At 34.6% G+C, this 17,804-nt stretch overlaps 2 protein-coding genes and 1 non-coding gene across 3 annotated transcripts; all 3 read right to left on the bottom strand.

The window, feature by feature from the left end:
• Window positions 1–7,611: 7,611 nt before the first annotated feature.
• LOC129882879 (uncharacterized) lies at window positions 7,612–12,229 on the bottom strand. The gene is made up of 12 exons (XM_055957367.1): window positions 12,051–12,229; window positions 11,868–11,967; window positions 11,627–11,735; window positions 11,173–11,261; window positions 10,937–10,993; window positions 10,669–10,777; window positions 10,448–10,549; window positions 10,265–10,329; window positions 8,860–8,963; window positions 8,713–8,777; window positions 8,218–8,272; window positions 7,612–8,015 (listed from the first exon to the last, which is right to left on the bottom strand). Exons 1-12 carry the CDS (start codon window positions 12,112–12,114, stop codon window positions 7,855–7,857), a joined length of 1,080 nt encoding a protein of 359 aa, XP_055813342.1. The 5' UTR covers window positions 12,115–12,229; the 3' UTR covers window positions 7,612–7,854.
• Window positions 12,203–12,275, bottom strand: TRNAA-UGC (transfer RNA alanine (anticodon UGC)). The gene has a single exon. It is a non-coding gene; the product is annotated as a tRNA-Ala (tRNA).
• Window positions 12,276–13,299: 1,024 nt separating this feature from the next.
• LOC129881771 (histone H2AX-like) lies at window positions 13,300–13,932 on the bottom strand. The gene has a single exon (XM_055955878.1). The coding sequence runs from the start codon at window positions 13,876–13,878 to the stop codon at window positions 13,450–13,452; it is 429 nt and encodes a 142-aa protein (XP_055811853.1). The 5' UTR covers window positions 13,879–13,932; the 3' UTR covers window positions 13,300–13,449.
• Between the last annotated feature and the right edge of the window lie 3,872 nt (window positions 13,933–17,804).

Raw genomic sequence — 17,804 nt, 5'->3', positions numbered from 1 at the left:
AACTTTACACAATTGACCAGTGCACCATGTTATGTTAAATTATTAGGGTTAAGTGATATTGAGGTAAAATGAACAAAAGAATAATATGATTAAGTGATAAACCTTATGTAATGGGGTGGTAATTTTAAAAAAATAATTAACTCGACTTTTAAGAAAAGTTTGAGAAGAATTAAAAGGATAATATTGTAAATTAATATTTGATTAGTATCTTTGAAAAATGTGCCATAGCCCAACGATCCATTTATATTGGACTAGATAGAGTTTTTTAGATTTGGTATCGTAGTATTTTCATAGGTTATACCTAAATGCTTTGGAAAAAAAAAATTACATACTAACCAAATATTAAAAAATATGTAAAAAAGTTACTTGTTTTCCAAAAATATTTTCTTGAAAAACATTTTTGTTCATATCAAATATACTCTTAATTCATTTAAATCCATGTCTTCTCCCCCTTCCTCACTTCTCAACTTTCTTTTTTCCCCCTTCTTCTTTAATATGATTTTCTCCTTCATTTCTTCTTTTTTTAATGGTGAGTTCCCTATTTTTTATATTTATAGCAAAAGTTGGTCCTCTGATTGGAACGGAAGCAATCCAACGTTAATTAAATACTATTTTGTTCCTTTTTATTTGTTAAATTTTAACTTGTCACAATTATTAAGAAAATAATGATTGGTATTGTGAGTTTATCATTTTTTCTTATTAATTGATAGAGTTTTAAACATATTTACTCACTATATTTTTCAAAGACATTAACTCAATGTTAATAAATTAAGAGTATAATAGGAAGAAAAAAATTATCCTTTCTTGATTTATCAAAATTGACAAGTAAAAAAAAATTAAATTAAAAAATATTTGACAAGTAAATAAAAACGGAGAGAGTAAGAGTTATTTCTTTCTTTTATTTGGTTAGGAACTAGTTAGCAAGAGCTATTTTTTAAAATTGGTTAGGAACTAATGACAAGTTTCAATGCATAAAACGTTTTCTAAGAAAATGAGAATATGATCAAACGCTGTTTTTTTTATTTTAAAAAAAGCCACTTCAACGGGATCAAAGTCGTTTTTTTCCAATGCATTATTTAATCAAATGCTACAATAATAATAATAATATACCCTATATAATTCTATAAGATAGATATATATAATCTGTTAATTTTCATCCCTGTGCAACCAGCCAACTATCTACCAAGTAAAGAAGAGAAGAAGAGAAGAAGTAGCAGCAAGTAGCAGTGAAGATTTCATTTTTGTATATCTTTACAATGCATCATACATGACTCTTATATAGAGTACTCAACTTGTTCTTCAAGCCAATTTTGTAACTGATTTCAGTTATAACAAACTAACAAACTCAAGGTCTAATTTGTAACTAACTTCTTCCAACTCATCAAGTAGTCTCCAACTAATTTTCAGCTCAGCATTTAACCATTTCTACATTATTTAACACACCCCCTCACAAGCTGGTGTGTGGAAAGCATTGAACATACCAAGCTTGGAAACCAGTAACTTATGCTGACCAACACCCAAACTCTTAGTTAACACATCTGCAATTTGTGAAGCTGTGGGAATAAACTGTGGTTGAACCAGCCCACTCTTGATCTTTTCTCTAACAAAATGACAATCAATCTCTATGTGTTTGGTTCTTTCATGGAATATAGGATTAGAGGCTATCTGTATGGCTGCTTGATTATCACAATACAATGTAACAGGAGGAGGAACATTGCAGTTTAACTCTTGCAGCAGCCCATACACCCAAGTTAGTTCAGCCACTGCCATTGCCATACTCCTATACTCTGCTTCAGCTGAGCTTCTACTGACTGTCTGCTGCTTCTTTGATTTCCAGGACAAAAGCGCACCCCCTAACTTCACTACATATCCTGTGACTGACCTTCTGGTGCTAGGACAGGCTGCCCAGTCAGAGTCACAATATATAGCTAACTCTGATGCTGTATTGGATGGGAAGAATAGACCAAGACCTGGTGATCCTTTCAAATATCTCACCACCCTCATAGTTGCATCCAAATGAGACTGTCTAGGCCTTTGCATGAACTGACTAAGTACCTGGACAGCAAAATAAATGTCTAGCCTAGTGATGGTGAGATAGATTAATTTTCCAATCAATTTTTGATACCCAACCAAGTTTTCTACTTCAGGATCAACTTTGTTTCCCACGTGAACATCATAATTCACTGTTGTGAGCTTGTGATTTACTTCTAATGGTGTAGAAGTTGGCCTTGCACCACTGAGTCCTACTTCTGAAATTAACTCCAAGCTATACTTCCTTTGGTTGAGGAGTATTCCCTTCCCAGACCTCATAACTTCAATGCCAAGAAAGTATCTCAAAGTTCCTAAGTCCTTAACCTTGAAGTGAGCATGCAAGGTCCTTTTAGCATCTTCTATCAGTTCAGGTGTGCTACCTGTTATCAACAAATCGTCTACATACACGAGTATAATAGAAATGTCCACCCCTACCTTCTTTGTAAACAGAGAATGGTCATATGTACTTTGTGAATACCCTGCATTGACCAATGCATCTGTAAGTTTGATATTCCACTGCCTTGAGGCTTATTTCAAGCCATATAGAGATTTGACAAGCTTGCAGACCTTCTTGTCTCCCTTTTTACAGAATCCTTGTGGCATATGCATGTAGATATCTTCATATAAGTCCCCTTGTAAGAATCATTACTAACATCTATTTGTGATATAAGCCAATGCTTAGATGCAGCCAAACTTATCACAGTTCTAACAGATACCATCTTTGCCACTGGTGAGAAAGTATCATGGAAATCCAACCCTTCCTTTTGATTGTATCCTTTGGCCACAAGTCTAGCTTTAAACCTCTCAATTTCACCATTAGACTTGTACTTAATTTTGTATACCCATTTTGAACCTATAGCATGTTTGTCAGCTGGAAGATTAACAATATTCCAAGTATGGTTCTTTTCCAAGGCTTGTATCTCTTGCTTCATTGCTTCAACCCACCTCTGATCTTTAGAAGCCTCTTGGAATGATTGAGGTTCAAGTGCAGCTGAAAATGCACTTAAGTATGCTTGATAGTTAGGAGACAGATTGGTATAGGAAATGTAATCAGAAATGGGAAACACAGATGTCTGACTGGCTGTCTTCTTAGACAATACATAATCCTGCATCCATATGGGAGGTTTGGTTGTCCTAGTACTAATTCTCCTTACTTCTGGTTCTGTTGGACCTTCTCCTATAACCTCTTCTAGAAATGTGGTAACTTCTATCACAATCTCTGCATTGTCTATCACAGCTTCAGTTAGCTCTGCTACTGAAGATTCAACAACATTCACTTCTTCTACTGGCAAAACCCTATCAGTCTCCTCCTGCACAGCCTGTTCTCTATCAGTTGAAACTGAAAGAGCATGCTCATGTGTTTCTTGTGCAGGGGCAGGACAGAAGATATCATCAAGATCCGTCTTAGCCCCCTTAAAAGGAAATATAGATTCCCTAAAGCTGACATCTCTACTAACCAAAAAAGTACCAGGTTCCATGTCAAACAGTCTATAACCCTTTTGTGTTTCTTCATAGCCAAGTAGGAAAGTTTTTCTTACTCTAGACTCAAACTTGTTCCCTCTAGGTAACACTGCAGCAAAACAAAGACAACCAAAGACCCTGAGATGATCTAAGATTGCAGGTTTATTATGTAGGACCTCAAATGGTGACTTCCCTTGTAGGACATTGGATGGTAACTTGTTGATAAGATAAACAATTGTTTTTACACAATCACCCCAAAACCTATGGGGAATCCCACTTTGAAACTTCAAGGCTCTTGCAACCTCTAAAATGTGTCTGTGTTTTCTTTCCACAAGTCTATTTTACTGAGAGGTATAGGGGCAACTACTTTGATGCACAATCCCTAAAGAGGAAAACAATTCATGACAGCTGAAATTGATAAACTCTTTCCCATTATCAGATCTCAAAATTTTGACATTGACATCATACTAATTTTTCACTTTATACAAGAAGTCTTTCAACACAACAATCACTTCACATTTAGATTGGATTAAACAAATTCAAGTGTATCTACTAAAGTCATCTATAATAGTCACAAAGTAGTGTTTCCTACCATAGGTGGGAACCTTGAAAGGTCCCCATACATCAACATGTAATAGATGAAAACAATCAGTAGTTTTAGATGTACTGAGGGGAAACTTGAGCCTACTTTGTTTAGCCATAGGACAGACTAGGCAAAGCCGTTGTTGTTCCTTATACATTTTTATTTCTAAGTCACCAATGCTATTGAATACCTCCATGGAAGAATGGCCAAGTCTGTTATGACATAAGACTAAGTCTGACTGATCCTTTTTTACTGCTCCTGTTGTGACTGATGCTTCCTCCTTCAGCCAGTACAATCCATCATATTCTCTACCAATCCCCAACATCTTGCCACTGTAGAGATCCTGAAATATGCAAAATTCTGGATAAAAGTTGACTGAACAACAAAGCTCCTTAGTTATCTTAGATACTGATAACAAGTTGAACTTGAAATCAGGCACATATAAGACATCTTTAAGTTTGTGATTTTTAAAAATAATTGTTTTTCCTGTGTGTCTTATATCACACTTATCTCCTGTAGGAACCTGAACTCCATTATTTTGTTGTCTGTCAACATCTTTAAGATTATCCAAGACTCTCCTTAGTGGTGTTATATGATGAGAAGCTCCTAAGTCTACTATCCACTCACACTGATGTACCTGTGATAGCAAAGATGATATACCTGCAAGATTGCAATGATATTCACCTGTGTGATCTTGTGACTGTTGTCCCTGTGTTTTTCCTTTCAAGTTCATGTAGTGCTGATATTGTTCCTCTGAAAGATAATGACCTCCACCTTATGATCTAAAGTTTGTTTCACCTCCAGCTTCAGTTACAACAACTCCTTCAGTTACAGCAGCATGATGTGCTTGTGGATAGTTCCTTCCTGGATTACTTGTCCTGTATTATTACCTCTTTGTGTTGCCAGATGTTTCTTACTTTTAAAATCAAGAGGATAGCCCACCAACCTATAATAATTCTTCTTTAAATGACCTTTATATCCACAGTAATCACATATAGTACCAGGAATAGTACCTACAGTTCCACCACTCATAGGCCTTTTAGATCTAAAGTTACCATCTCTACTCGCAGCCAACAAACTCAAGAAATCTCGAGTGAGATCAACTACTCCTAGTTTCCTCTGACTCTATTCTTGTACCATTACAGAGTATGCTTGGTTAATACTTAAAATTGGTGTTCTAAGAAGAATATCACTTCTCACATGGCTGTAAGTCTCATTTAATCCCATCAGAAAATGTAGCAATCTTTGATTATTCAAATGCAATATGTATTCACCTGATTCTGCACCCTCACAGATATAAGGCTGAGGTGCTAATAGTTCTAGTTCATCCCAATAATCCTTCAACTTAGAGTAATAGACAGTGATTGAATTTGTACCTTGTGTCATCATGACAATCTCTTTCCACAGTTGATATATCCTAGTGAGGTTTGATTTGTGAAATCTCTCTTTAAACTCATCCCACACTTTCTTTGCAGTCGAGGCAAGTACTATACTAGAGATTAACTCTGTAGCAACCACTCCACTGATCCATGAGAGGACTAGAGCATTGCATCTATCCCATTATTTTGCCAATTCTCCCTTGTACATGCTTCGAGTGTAGCTTCCATCAATCAGACCTATCTTATTCTTTCCCAGCAAAGCTAGTGCCATGGATCTACTCCACAGTGTATAATTTTCTGGCCCTATCAATTTCAAACTAATCAATGTAGCTCCTAGTGTATTCGAAGGCTGCAAAAACAGTGGATGAGTATAGTCTATTTGCAAAATTTGAGTGGTTTCTTCTTGCGACTCCTTCGACCCATCCATGGCTTCAACTATCGAGCTTTAGCTACAATGATCGACGCTCTGATATAATCTGTTAATTTTCATCCCTGTGCAATCAGCCAACTATCTACCAAGTAAAGAAGAGAAGAAGTAGCAGCAAGTAACAGTGAAGATTTCATTTTTGTATATCTTTACAATGCATCATACATGACTCTTATATAGAGTACTCAACTTGTTCTTCAATCCAATTTTGTAACTGATTTCAGTTATAACAAACTAACAAACTCAAGGTCTAATTTGTAACTAACTTCTTCCAACTCATCAAGTAGTCTCCAACTAATGTCCAACTCAGCATTTAACCACTTCTACATTATTTAACATAATCAAACGCTATTTTTAAAATTAAAAAAAATGAATGGAGAAAAGGCTCCTTAGTTTCCGATTATTTTCTAAAAGGCAGAAAATAATGTGTGGCATTCTAGAACATGTAAGATCAAGAAAACAACTAAACACATTAATTACTCGTTCAATCCAACTATTTATCTATATAATGTGTGTCTTTATATGCATCATTCTGACTTAGTCGTAACTAATATGCATTCACACATTTTATTCTTAATAACTATTGACAAATTAATGTTGTTTAGTGCAAACACCCAAAGAAATGACTTTTTATTGTTATTTATAAATTAAATAGAAGAAAATGACTTTTCATATTTCTTATATTTAAAAATAAAAATCTCTTATAAAAAGAATATAAAACTAGAAGTTAGTATAAATCTATTGAAGGAGTGAATTGTCCATTTAGTTAATATATGAACTATTTACATTCATGCGTTCATATTTCTTAGGTTCTACTTCTACTCTCCACATCTCTTTTTCTATATTGTTTGTCTCATATTACTTATGTTTTACAATATGTTATCACCAAAAGACTCTAGCCAATTAAAATTGAATTTTAGTTTTTCTTTCAGTTCATGTTTTGATTGATTTCGTTATGAAAATCTGGAAGGAAAATGATAACTACTGCTATATTATATATTTGTAAAGACTAAAGAGTTTACAAATCAAGTCTGGTTGGAAAAAAATTCTCGTGACCAATTACCCCGTAATTCTCGAGAAAATAAACATATATTTCCTGTTGCTAAAACAAGGAACATTCGGCTACGCGGTCTAAGTGACCACTTTAACATTGGGGAGATTTGACTTTGTACCATTTTATAATATATATATTTTTTCCCATTTCAATTTATGTCTTTTATTTTATTTTTTAATTTATCCCAAGAAGAGTGTCTTTTTCCGTACTTAGTAAGTTTTTTAATTGTTCAAACATCTTAAAACTTGTCGTTTAAGATTTAATTGAATGCACATATTTTTAATTTAAGAACATAAAATTCAAAAAGCATCGTTTATTTTTTAAATTATATGTTTAGTCAAACTAAAATACTTAAATTGGAACAACGGGAGTATCTTTTTATAAGAGATGTTTATTTTTACACATAAAACATCTGAAAAGATATTCTTTTTTCTATTCAATTTATAAGTGACCGTACAAAATCATCTGCGCCTTAACATCGATGGGTGTCCGTGTTGAAATATACAATTGTGGAACAGTTAATACTCCTGGATCCTAACCCCTTTATGCTATTTTTCATGATAGATACAGAGCACCAATCACTTGGGGCCAAATTGTAGGTTGTTTTCACATGTGATTGTCCTTTTCACACATTATTGTAGTGTAGACGAATGGATCATACATTTGATACGTTCAATAATACGGAATGCAGGTGAAAATCACTAATCTATCGACAAATATTAAATTCTGAATTCATATTTTAAAATACAATGGTTCAATGGCAAGTGTTAAATGACCTTAAATGTTGAACAAATCAAGTTAAAATCCTAGATCTTCTTTTGACGGTAGATTAATAAATCTCCATCAGTTACCAATGATCAAGTTTCAATGTTGTAGCCAGAAATCACAAGGCATCAGCAATCCATTTTAATTGAGGTCATTATGGACAAGGGCTTGGAAACCTCGAGTGGACCTTGTTAATCTCAGTAATTATCTCAGGACTGAGGTTGACCTTACATGCAGCAAGAACCTCTTCAAGCTGCCAAACTTTTGTGGCTCCAAAGACAACACTAGCCACGAGAGGGTGTCTCATAATGAAGGCTGGCCAAACAATTCAAAGTCAAGAGTTATGTAGTATATACCAAAATCTGTACTTAAGCTCAGCAACACAAGCCAGCATGACATAGATCCAAACAAATGTAATATTTCAGTTTTAGTACATTAGGAAATAGCTAGAAAGGCTAATCTATGATCACTAGTGGATAGGAACTAGAATAGGAGTTCGGAAGAAGATTGGTCGTACCAATTGCAAGAGAAACTGGATGAATGCCATATCTGCCTGCAATCTCTAGGTATGACTTCAAAATGAGTGAAATTCATGATAACATAGGTAAAAGTCAATTGTATGTCATAAGAAACTAAATAATTTAGCGAGGAAAGAAGCGAACTACAGGAACAAACATTAGAGGACATACTTTACAGTCTTAAAGATAAAAAGTATTCAACTTAAATAGTAAAACAAACTATCACACCCATGAGAAAATTTGTTTATTGCAGAAGAGTGCCTGTTTTTTTTTTGTCTTGAAGGATTCTTAGAAGTTGAGTTTTACGTGTCAAGCAGAAAACAAACAAAAAGATATTGCATCACATGCACACACCACATATTAAGTATTGCAACATTTTCTGTATTAAAAGGCAGTGGTCATTCTCTGCCAAAAAAGTCGTGTACTTCCCTGACCTCTATGTAATTGAGTTTTGCAAAATGATAAGACAGCTTTAGGAAGAAGAATTTTCTTACTTTGGCAGCATATAAAACATTAGATTTTGATAGGTTGTATCTGGACTCCCCTTCCTTATATCTCTCTACCAGAAGTTAGAGATTAGTATAGTGAGAAATCTACAGGCATAAGTTAAATATTCCAATGAAACTGGCAACCAATCTGACCTTTAAACAGATTTAAACGAGCATTAGATGGACCTCCATCTTTGGCAAAGTACTTTCCAGAAAGTATGCCCATAGCCAGAGGGCTGTATGCCAACAAGCTTATCCTAGAGACATTCAGCAAGAAGAAAGCAAAGAGGTCATTACCAGCAGTCAATTCCACAAATATTTCAACTTAACAGATGAACCTCATCTTTGTCAATAAGTTCACAACAGCCTTTTTCCCATTACTTTGACAACAGGCAGGTTATTCTAGCAGAAAGCAGCCACATTGAAGAGAGATTTCATTAGATATATTCCTTTTGTTATTCCCCTAGAAGACCGATAGGTTCAAATCCTAAAAACATGTTTTTTTTTTCTTCTTTGATTGATTCTCCGAAAAGGGTACATGAAAATCTCTATAAATATGCTAAGATCAAACAAGATGGAAAGTAGCAAAAGAATCATGGTCAAGGTAACTGAAACAAGTCAAGTGAGCTCCAAGTATAGCAATCATATAGTTCAAATTAATGTTGCCTTTGCAGGAAAAACAACCAGACACAGTGACATGCCAGTATCACTAAAAATAGAAAGCTTTTACTGTAGCTATAGAGGATGTTAAACAGTCCTAATACAGTTGAAGCATAATACAGGAGCTACAAGATGATAGTAGAATAGTCCGAATGTTAAAATAAGATCGTTGGGATCAGCAAATTAACATTGTGCTTTTCTGACACATTCCTTTTAGTTTCCTATGATCTCATCAGCAAATTTAGGACCAGTATCCTTTTATTAGAGTCGTCCATGCTTTGGAAACAATATCCTAGAAGGTTCCCAATGCACCATCTTCAGTATGCATCCTACATTCAATAAGAGTGTATAGAAGCCTGTGCAAATCTGACTAGTATAATTTTTATTGATAAAGTAATACTTAATTGATTTTTTTGGTAAGAAACCACATAAGCAAGCAGTATATCAAAGGTAGAGAACCTACGCAAAAATATAGTTCTCTACAGAAGACGGAGATCTTGTGGGTGCACCAAAACTAATCAAGGACAAACGAGATATCCTAATCTGTTCAAAATTATATCACACCCCCTCAAATGCTCTTCTGTTCCTTTCCCTCCAAAGCACCCACATAAGTGCTAGTGGGACTACATCCATGCTCTATTTTATCTTCTTGTTTTCCTAAATGCCCAGCTATGCATCAACCATTTATTGTGGCATTGCCCATTGTGCTGCCATAACATCTGTCTCACCCCTATTATATCTGACTAGTAAATTGTGTGTTTCTAGGACAACAATCTAGACTGCACTTCGTCCCACTCCTAGGTGAATCATTTCCACAAATGGATGTTATAGTACAGAAAGCAACACCGCATACCCATATAGACTGCCTATCCCAAAGTTAACACAATCCAAGGATTACCTCTCATTGTGACAGCATTCAGCCATAGCTAAATCAAAGTTTCGACATAACAAGTTGTATGCATTCTGAAAAAGAAAGAAGCCGAATCAAGCGTATCTTATATTAGTGAAGAAACAATATTTGAAGGAGGCAAAGACAAAAAAAAAGTCTCTACATTAAAACAGAATCGAGCCCAAAAAACACCTGAACAGCCACTATTTGAAGATTCCCTGCTCTACTTTTGGCAACTTGTTGGAACTTCATAATGCCATATGGTGTTTCGTTACTAAGGCCAACATATCTGATCTAAAGAGAATAATTTGAACAACTAATAAAAAATTGTGACCAAATTAATGAAGTTAACATTTCGGCCTTCATGAGGAAAAGTAATTAGTGAAGTTGACATCTTTGCTGTCATGACTGACCTTACCAGCATCAACAGCTCGTTCTAGTGCATCAAGTTGTTCCTCGAAACTTACTGGTGTATAATGTCTTAGGGGATCATAGTCAGTTTCTCCAAACATAGGAACATAGCTGCCAGAAAGTTTAAAATGGTGAACATCAGAATTGACGTTGACAGTAGAAGAAGCAAACGTCTTAAGATATCTGTTTAAATTTTGATAAAGAATCTTTTTTTGAGTGTTTACATCTGTGAGAAAACAATGCCACAAAATGTAGGATTTATCTACAAACCGATCAGGCCAGTGAATTTGATACAAGTCAATGTAGTCAGTCTTGACGCGCAACAGGCTGCATAAATTCAATAAGGTACCTCATCAGAAGCAGAACACAAATATAAACCATAGCAGATAAAGACCATCTTCACAAACACGCTTTATTGTCAAAATCATGCCTCTGATGCAATCAAAACAGAAACTGAATGGGCAATGTAAAGGTAACAAAAACCAAAAACAAGAATTTACTCAAACCTATTGTCAATAGCCTCAGTTATGTTCTCAGCATCCAAGCTTTCTGGTCCATTTCGAATCCAAGACATTTGTCCAGATGGTCCACTGACCTATAACATCATAGTTGTTTAAGATATCAAAATGCTACTGCAGTTGGAATAAGATCCCAGCTCCAAACAAGAAAAACGAAGAAAAGGAAATATACATATAACTACATGTTAGAAAGAAACTAAGTAAATTTGCTTGCATAATCAATTCCTTTATCACATTTTAGTACCATAAATGCCAGACATAATCTAGCCTTTTCAACCTAATTCTCCTAACTAAGTCCTACACATCATACACAGCACATTCAAACATGCTGAGGCTTAAACCAAATTCAATCTTCAGATGATTAACACAGAGTTGCTTATCTTTCATACAATATTCTAATATTTAGGAAGAAGTGCTGCTCAGAGCTAAAGGAATAGAGGACCTTAGTGGCGAAAACAACACTATCGCGAGGGACTTTTCTTTCTCTAATCCAACGCCCAAAATACTCCTCACTTCTGCCATGAGTTTCTGCACGCTGGGGTACTGGATACCTATTTTTACATAGATTTTATAAAAGAATAAATCAACAAAATGTTCTATAAATCTTCTGCATCCAATCCTGCTTCAGAATAGAGAACATTTTTAGCATAAAATTGAGCAGCGAGGTAAGGATTGACGACTACATTTCAGCAGAATCAAAGAAATTAATTCCGGAGTTGAAAGCTTTGTCGAGGAGTTGAAATGATTCGGCCAAGGTGTTTTGCTCACCGAAAGTCATGGTACCTGTGAGAGTGAAGACAAGTTCAAGCTCGTCTTCATTTTCTGGGTGTTACAAAATAAAGATGCAAATAAAACAAAAGTTTAACCTAAGCATAATCTGGAGACGGTCAAATCTGGAGCAAGGTTGAAGAGAGGAACTGCAAACGCCATTGCTGACTTCACTGAAACTCAGAATTTGCAGAATACGACTTGGATTCGAGAAGAGATAAGGGAAAATAGGCAAAAAGGCCAAAGAAAATGGAGATGCAGGGGATCGAACCCTGTACCTCTCGCATGCAAAGCGAGCGCTCTACCATTTGAGCTACATCCCCTTCATGATAAAAATAGGAATCTTTATTTAGATATCAGTTTCAAATAGTTGATTTTTTTATTTGGAATCGTGTTTAAATTTGATTTGTAAGTAGTACTATTGTTTTGAAAAGAAAATTATTGAAAATACTATAAAATTTGGTGCAAATTATTATTTTCATTCTTGAATTATTGACAGGTTTAAAAACGCCCATTTACTTAGCTAACTGAACTTAAATACACCCTCAATCTTGCAATATGAGTGAAATATACCCCTAAATTCTTGTCAAGTTTAGGAATGTTTTTAACACTTCTCTCAGTTTTTTATCAAGAACTCAATGCTCCTACAAGAGCTTGAGATCACTTGCTATGTCATGTGGCAGATCGAGAGTCTATCTAAGTTTAGTCAGTCAAATAGAGAGGTGTTTTTAAGTTTCTCAATAATTCGGAGATGAAATTGATAATTTGCATCAAGTTCAAAGATGTTTTCAATGTTCTTCTCTTTTGAAAACAAGAATAATTCCCATTTATGCCGAAAGTACTAAAAATTTGGAATAAAATATTGTGAGAAATCATTCATTGGCAAAACAATTATTTGATTATGCTATTATTTTCGTGTTTATCTTAATTATTGGTTTAGTTTAGCATTGGAATGGTCTTTAGCTTATATGGAGTATTTGATATGGTTAAAGTATTTGGCTCATTATAGTGCCTTCAATAGTTCGAAAACCTTTTTTATTTTTATTTTCCACCCATTGGCTGATATCATATTAGAACCCGACTAATTATATCAAATTCTTGCTCGTTTTATTTGTTACATAATTCATTTGAGAAATGAGAAGTCAATCCATTCGTATTTATCAGGTTATCTTTCTAAATTGTTATTCTACCCATGCCAAAACTTTATACTATAAATGGACTAGTACAAACGAACTACAGTTGAAGATTATTAAGCATTAGGAGGAGATATTTGGTCATGACAGGCGAGAGAGTTTCCCAGTAATTATGATTAAGATTAGGAGGATACATAAAAGTCGAAGCAAGAGAAACTAGTAATTAGAAGAAATCTATTAATTTTTCATAAAATTCACGAAACAAACTTGCAATTCACATAGAACACTTGCGAACAAATTCCAACTAATTTACCTTAAAATCAAAATTCACAACCCAATTCCTCCTAATTCAACATCTAGACATCTAAAATTCCTGTGAAACAGAGTTGATTTCAGCTTTCCCTTTGACAATCTTTTTAGGAAGCAAATTCTGATGAATATTGGGCAAAACTCCACCATTAGCAATGGTAGCAGATCCCAACAACTTGCTCAATTCATCATCGTTCCTCACAGCAAGCTGTATATGCCTCGGAACAATCCTGTTCTTCTTGTTATCTCTCGCAGCATTTCCAGCAAGTTCCAACAACTCAGCAGTAAGGTACTCAAGAACCGCTGAGAGATAAACCGGTGAACCGGAACCAACTCGTTGAGCATAACGACCGTTTTTCAAAAACCGAGCAATTCGACCAACAGGGAATTGGAGACCCGCCTTTTGAGATCTGGAAGTGGATTTTGAAGCTTTTTGGGTTTTTCCTCGACCAACCATGGATTTGGTTGCTGTTGTTGAAGGCATGTTGATGGACTTGGATTGCTGAGAGTTTTCGTTTACCAATTTGAATTGATTTCCCGGTATAGATTTTTTCATTGCGAGTTTTCTAGTGTTTATATAGAGTAGATGAAACTTGTTTGATTGGTTCGTTTAGGTTCCACACGGATCGCCAACGTGGAATTCTTATTTTTTTTGCCTTTTTTATTTGGTTTAGATTACTGAAATCTGATTGGCTGCTTAGTTTTACTGGGATTGCCAATCTGGCATCTTTTCTAACTTTGTTTTCCTTTTTTTTTTAATTAATAGAAAGTGTAGGGAAGATTAATACTCCCTCCGTTTCCGTTTCATATTAGATAGATATCTTACTAAAAATGTTTATCTCATATTATTTGATCACTTACTAAATCAAGATGAAATTAATTAAAAAAAAATTATTTTACCCCTACAATTAATATGACATTTTGAATATAAACAATTCTCAATACTAGCTAATTCTATACTCTATGTATATTGCATTGATATAAACAAACTGCAAAATGGTAAAGTTTTCCAATGTAATAATGATTTCTTAATTACCGTGTAAAGTTGAAAGTGCTCATTTAATATGGAACGGAGGAAGTAGTTTAAATATATACAATAAAGTAATTAATTTACAACAAAAATAGTCTGTATTATTTACATAATAAAATTGGCCAAAGGCACAGAAAATATACATTAACTATACTTATGATATACTTAAAAAGTTGAATATAATTTAACTATACATGAAGTGTATATTGACTATTCAATTCCGATTAAACCATTCGAAAATTTAGATATGAATTTCTTTCGATGTTTTCAATCTTTTGATATATAATTTGCTCTAAAAATTTTATATTTGTTGTACGTCGAATTTTAAAGAGGAAGAAAAGAAGGAGAAGAAGAAGGATGAAGCAACATCGAAAGAAGAAGAAGAAGACACGCAGCGCAACCAATTTTTTTTTATAGAAAAAATAGGACCGAATGATCATTTTAGGTAATTTAAATTAATTAAACTAAAGAAAAAAGTAAGTAAACCTTATTGACTGACAAACATTTTACATAATTTACCCACAAAAGAAATAATTCGAAGAGAGTATTTCGTATCTAGCTGTAAACTTTTTTAAAAAAATTATTTAAATACATAATTTATTTTACTATATTCTTTAAAATTTTCTATCATTTGAAAAAATTATAAAAATCTCTACTCGTTCGAATTCTCTGATATATCACCGTACACAATGTATCGGTCAGATACATCACTTTACGTGATGTAACAGGACATCATATACATCACTTTACGTTATGTATCGGTCGGATACATCATTTACGTGATGTATCAGAACGTTGGATACATTACTTTAAGCGATGAATCGGTCAGATACATCACTTTACGTGATGGGACATACATGATGTATCTTTATTCCACCAAAAAAAAATCAGGTAATTTTTTAAAAAGTAAGAAAAAAACGTAATTGAGAAAATTTAGGTAAAATTTACCATTTTTAATATTACCGAATACTAATAGTCCCAATTTAGTTAATAAATTCATTTTAAAGTGTCATAGCACACCTTCCAAACAAAAGTTTTACACACAAAATTCTAATCGATATTTTAAAAACCGGGGAATAAGGTAAAGCGTTTACTTAGTACAAGGTTAGACGTAGGGTGACTTAAAATCGAATCAAAATTGATAATCAGAATAAAAAAAAGTTATTGGTTTAGCGAATTCAATAACGATTTTGATTTTTTTAATAATCGAGTTATCAGTTCTTAATGGTTTTAAGTTTTTTTTTAACGGTTCAATCGATAACCCGATAGTAAATTTAATAATTATATTTATACTATTTGTTATATAAAATCCTTGAATTAGAGTTCAATTTCATAATTTTATTTTTGACTTTCTCAAACTTTCAGTTAGTTTACAATGTGTCAATGTTTACTTTTGAGTAAGATGCAATATGTCAACTCATGTGCATGATTCATTTAGTTTGTCATCTTGTATCTGAGTAGTTTTCAATAACAAAAAAATTGTGTCGAATCTTAATTATTAAATCGATAACGATCAATAAATGATAAACCAATATCTTAATGGTTTTATAACGATTTAGCATATCTACAAATCGATAATTGATGAGTTGAACTGATAAACTTCAAAATCAAACCGAACTGACCAATATACAACCTTAATTAAACGTATGAGCTGAGATTAAGGAAAAGAGTTCTAAAATTCCCAAAACAAAATTAAAAAAAACAAATAATAAAATAATAAAAACCTAATAGTTCTAAGAGTCAATTAGGGCTGGGCATAAAATACCGAAAATCGAATTATCGAACCGAACCGGCTATTTCGGTATTTCGGTATTCGGTATTCGGTAATTCGGTTCGGTAATCGGTACCAAAAGTCCACAATTTCGGTATTCGATTTCGGTTTCGGTATTTAATTTTTTCCCGTTCGGTATTTCGGTAAATACCGAATACCGTAATTAATATGACTAGTCCACTATTAATAGTCTATTATATGTGTTGGGCCTAAGCCCTTTATGAAATATTTTAATTCAGCCCAAATCGCTAACCCAATAACAACAGCCCAGTCCAACAACATTACAAGATTACAACAAAAATCCATTTAGCTAGGGTTAAATGTTTTTTTTATTTCTGTTTCTCACTTTCTCTTCTTCTCAGTTCTCTGTTCTTCACTTCTTCTTCTTCTTCAGTTCTTCACTTCTGCCAGTGCGCCTTCAATTTCCAGCCACCCCCGACGACATTAGAGACATCGCACCACCTGGGCTTTGTTCGCAAGGACATGGCGCCCCTCCGGGAATAAAAATCTCCGGTAAACTCAACGCCGGCGAACAATTGGTCGTCGGCGCCGGAGCTACGGCGAGTCAAATCGCACAAGATGAATGCCAAAATGTTCCTCAAGCTGTTTCCCATCTTCCTAGCCATGTGCGCCACCTCGAATCATTGCCACACTCTTCGAATATCCCCTTGAGCTCTGACAACAATGGAGTCGCCGGAGCTCCGGCGACCCATTTCATCCAAGACCAATACCAAAAGGTGTGTAATAGTGTGGAGAAGGTTTCTAATTATAACACATGTCTCGAATCTCCACAAACAAGTTCAAATTCAAAAAGTCGTCAAGACGACTTTGGTGGTGCCGGAGCTCCGGTGAACCAATTGGCAAGAGACCAATTCCAAAAGACTCATCAAGGTGTTATGAAGCTTCCAAGCTATATAGAGTGCCTCGAATCACCATCAACAAGCTCAAATTCAAAAAGTCGTCAAGACTTGCATCTTCATGAAGAACATTGTCACAGTGTTGTTCGACCTGAAGCTGTGGCTGTTGTATTGGATCATGTTCAAAATCACCAATAAGGAAATAGAATGCTAATATTTTTATATTTTTTTACTTTGTTTAATTGTTGACACATTTTAAATTCTTTTTAGCTATGGATGATATTGACTTGCATTGTTCAAGCTGAAAAACAATAAAAGCAAATTTTGGACTCTATTTCCTCTGCCGCTACTGTGTCTGACTTCTGATTTTGGAGCTGCTTCAGGTGGTGGTGGTGTTGTGTGTAGTGTTCTGCTGCTGCAGGTAGTGTTGCAGCTTATGTTGTTTGTTGTTGTTGTGTGTTGCAGCTGAATCATTTTGTTGTTGTTGTTGTTGCATGTTGTATGCTGTTGCAGGTGCTGTTGACTGTTGTTGTGTTGCTCCTGCCAATTATTGGCTTATTGCTGCTGCAGGTATACTGCAGGTGTTGTTGTTGCTGGTTGTTGCTTGTTTTGATGGCTGTTGTAGGGACCTGCTGTAGGAGGTGTTGTGTGTAGTGTGTAGTGTGCTGCTGCTAGCAGTGCTGGGTGTAGTGTTGTAGGCTTGCAGCTTATGTTGTTAGTTGTTGTTGTGTGTAGCTGTTGTTGCATGTTGT

Source organism: Solanum dulcamara, chromosome 3 (assembly GCF_947179165.1).
Source record: "Solanum dulcamara chromosome 3, daSolDulc1.2, whole genome shotgun sequence".
NCBI classification, from domain to species: Eukaryota; Viridiplantae; Streptophyta; class Magnoliopsida; order Solanales; family Solanaceae; genus Solanum; species Solanum dulcamara.
Note: the sequence above shows the minus strand (reverse complement) of the source record. Positions and strands in the feature narration are given on the sequence as shown.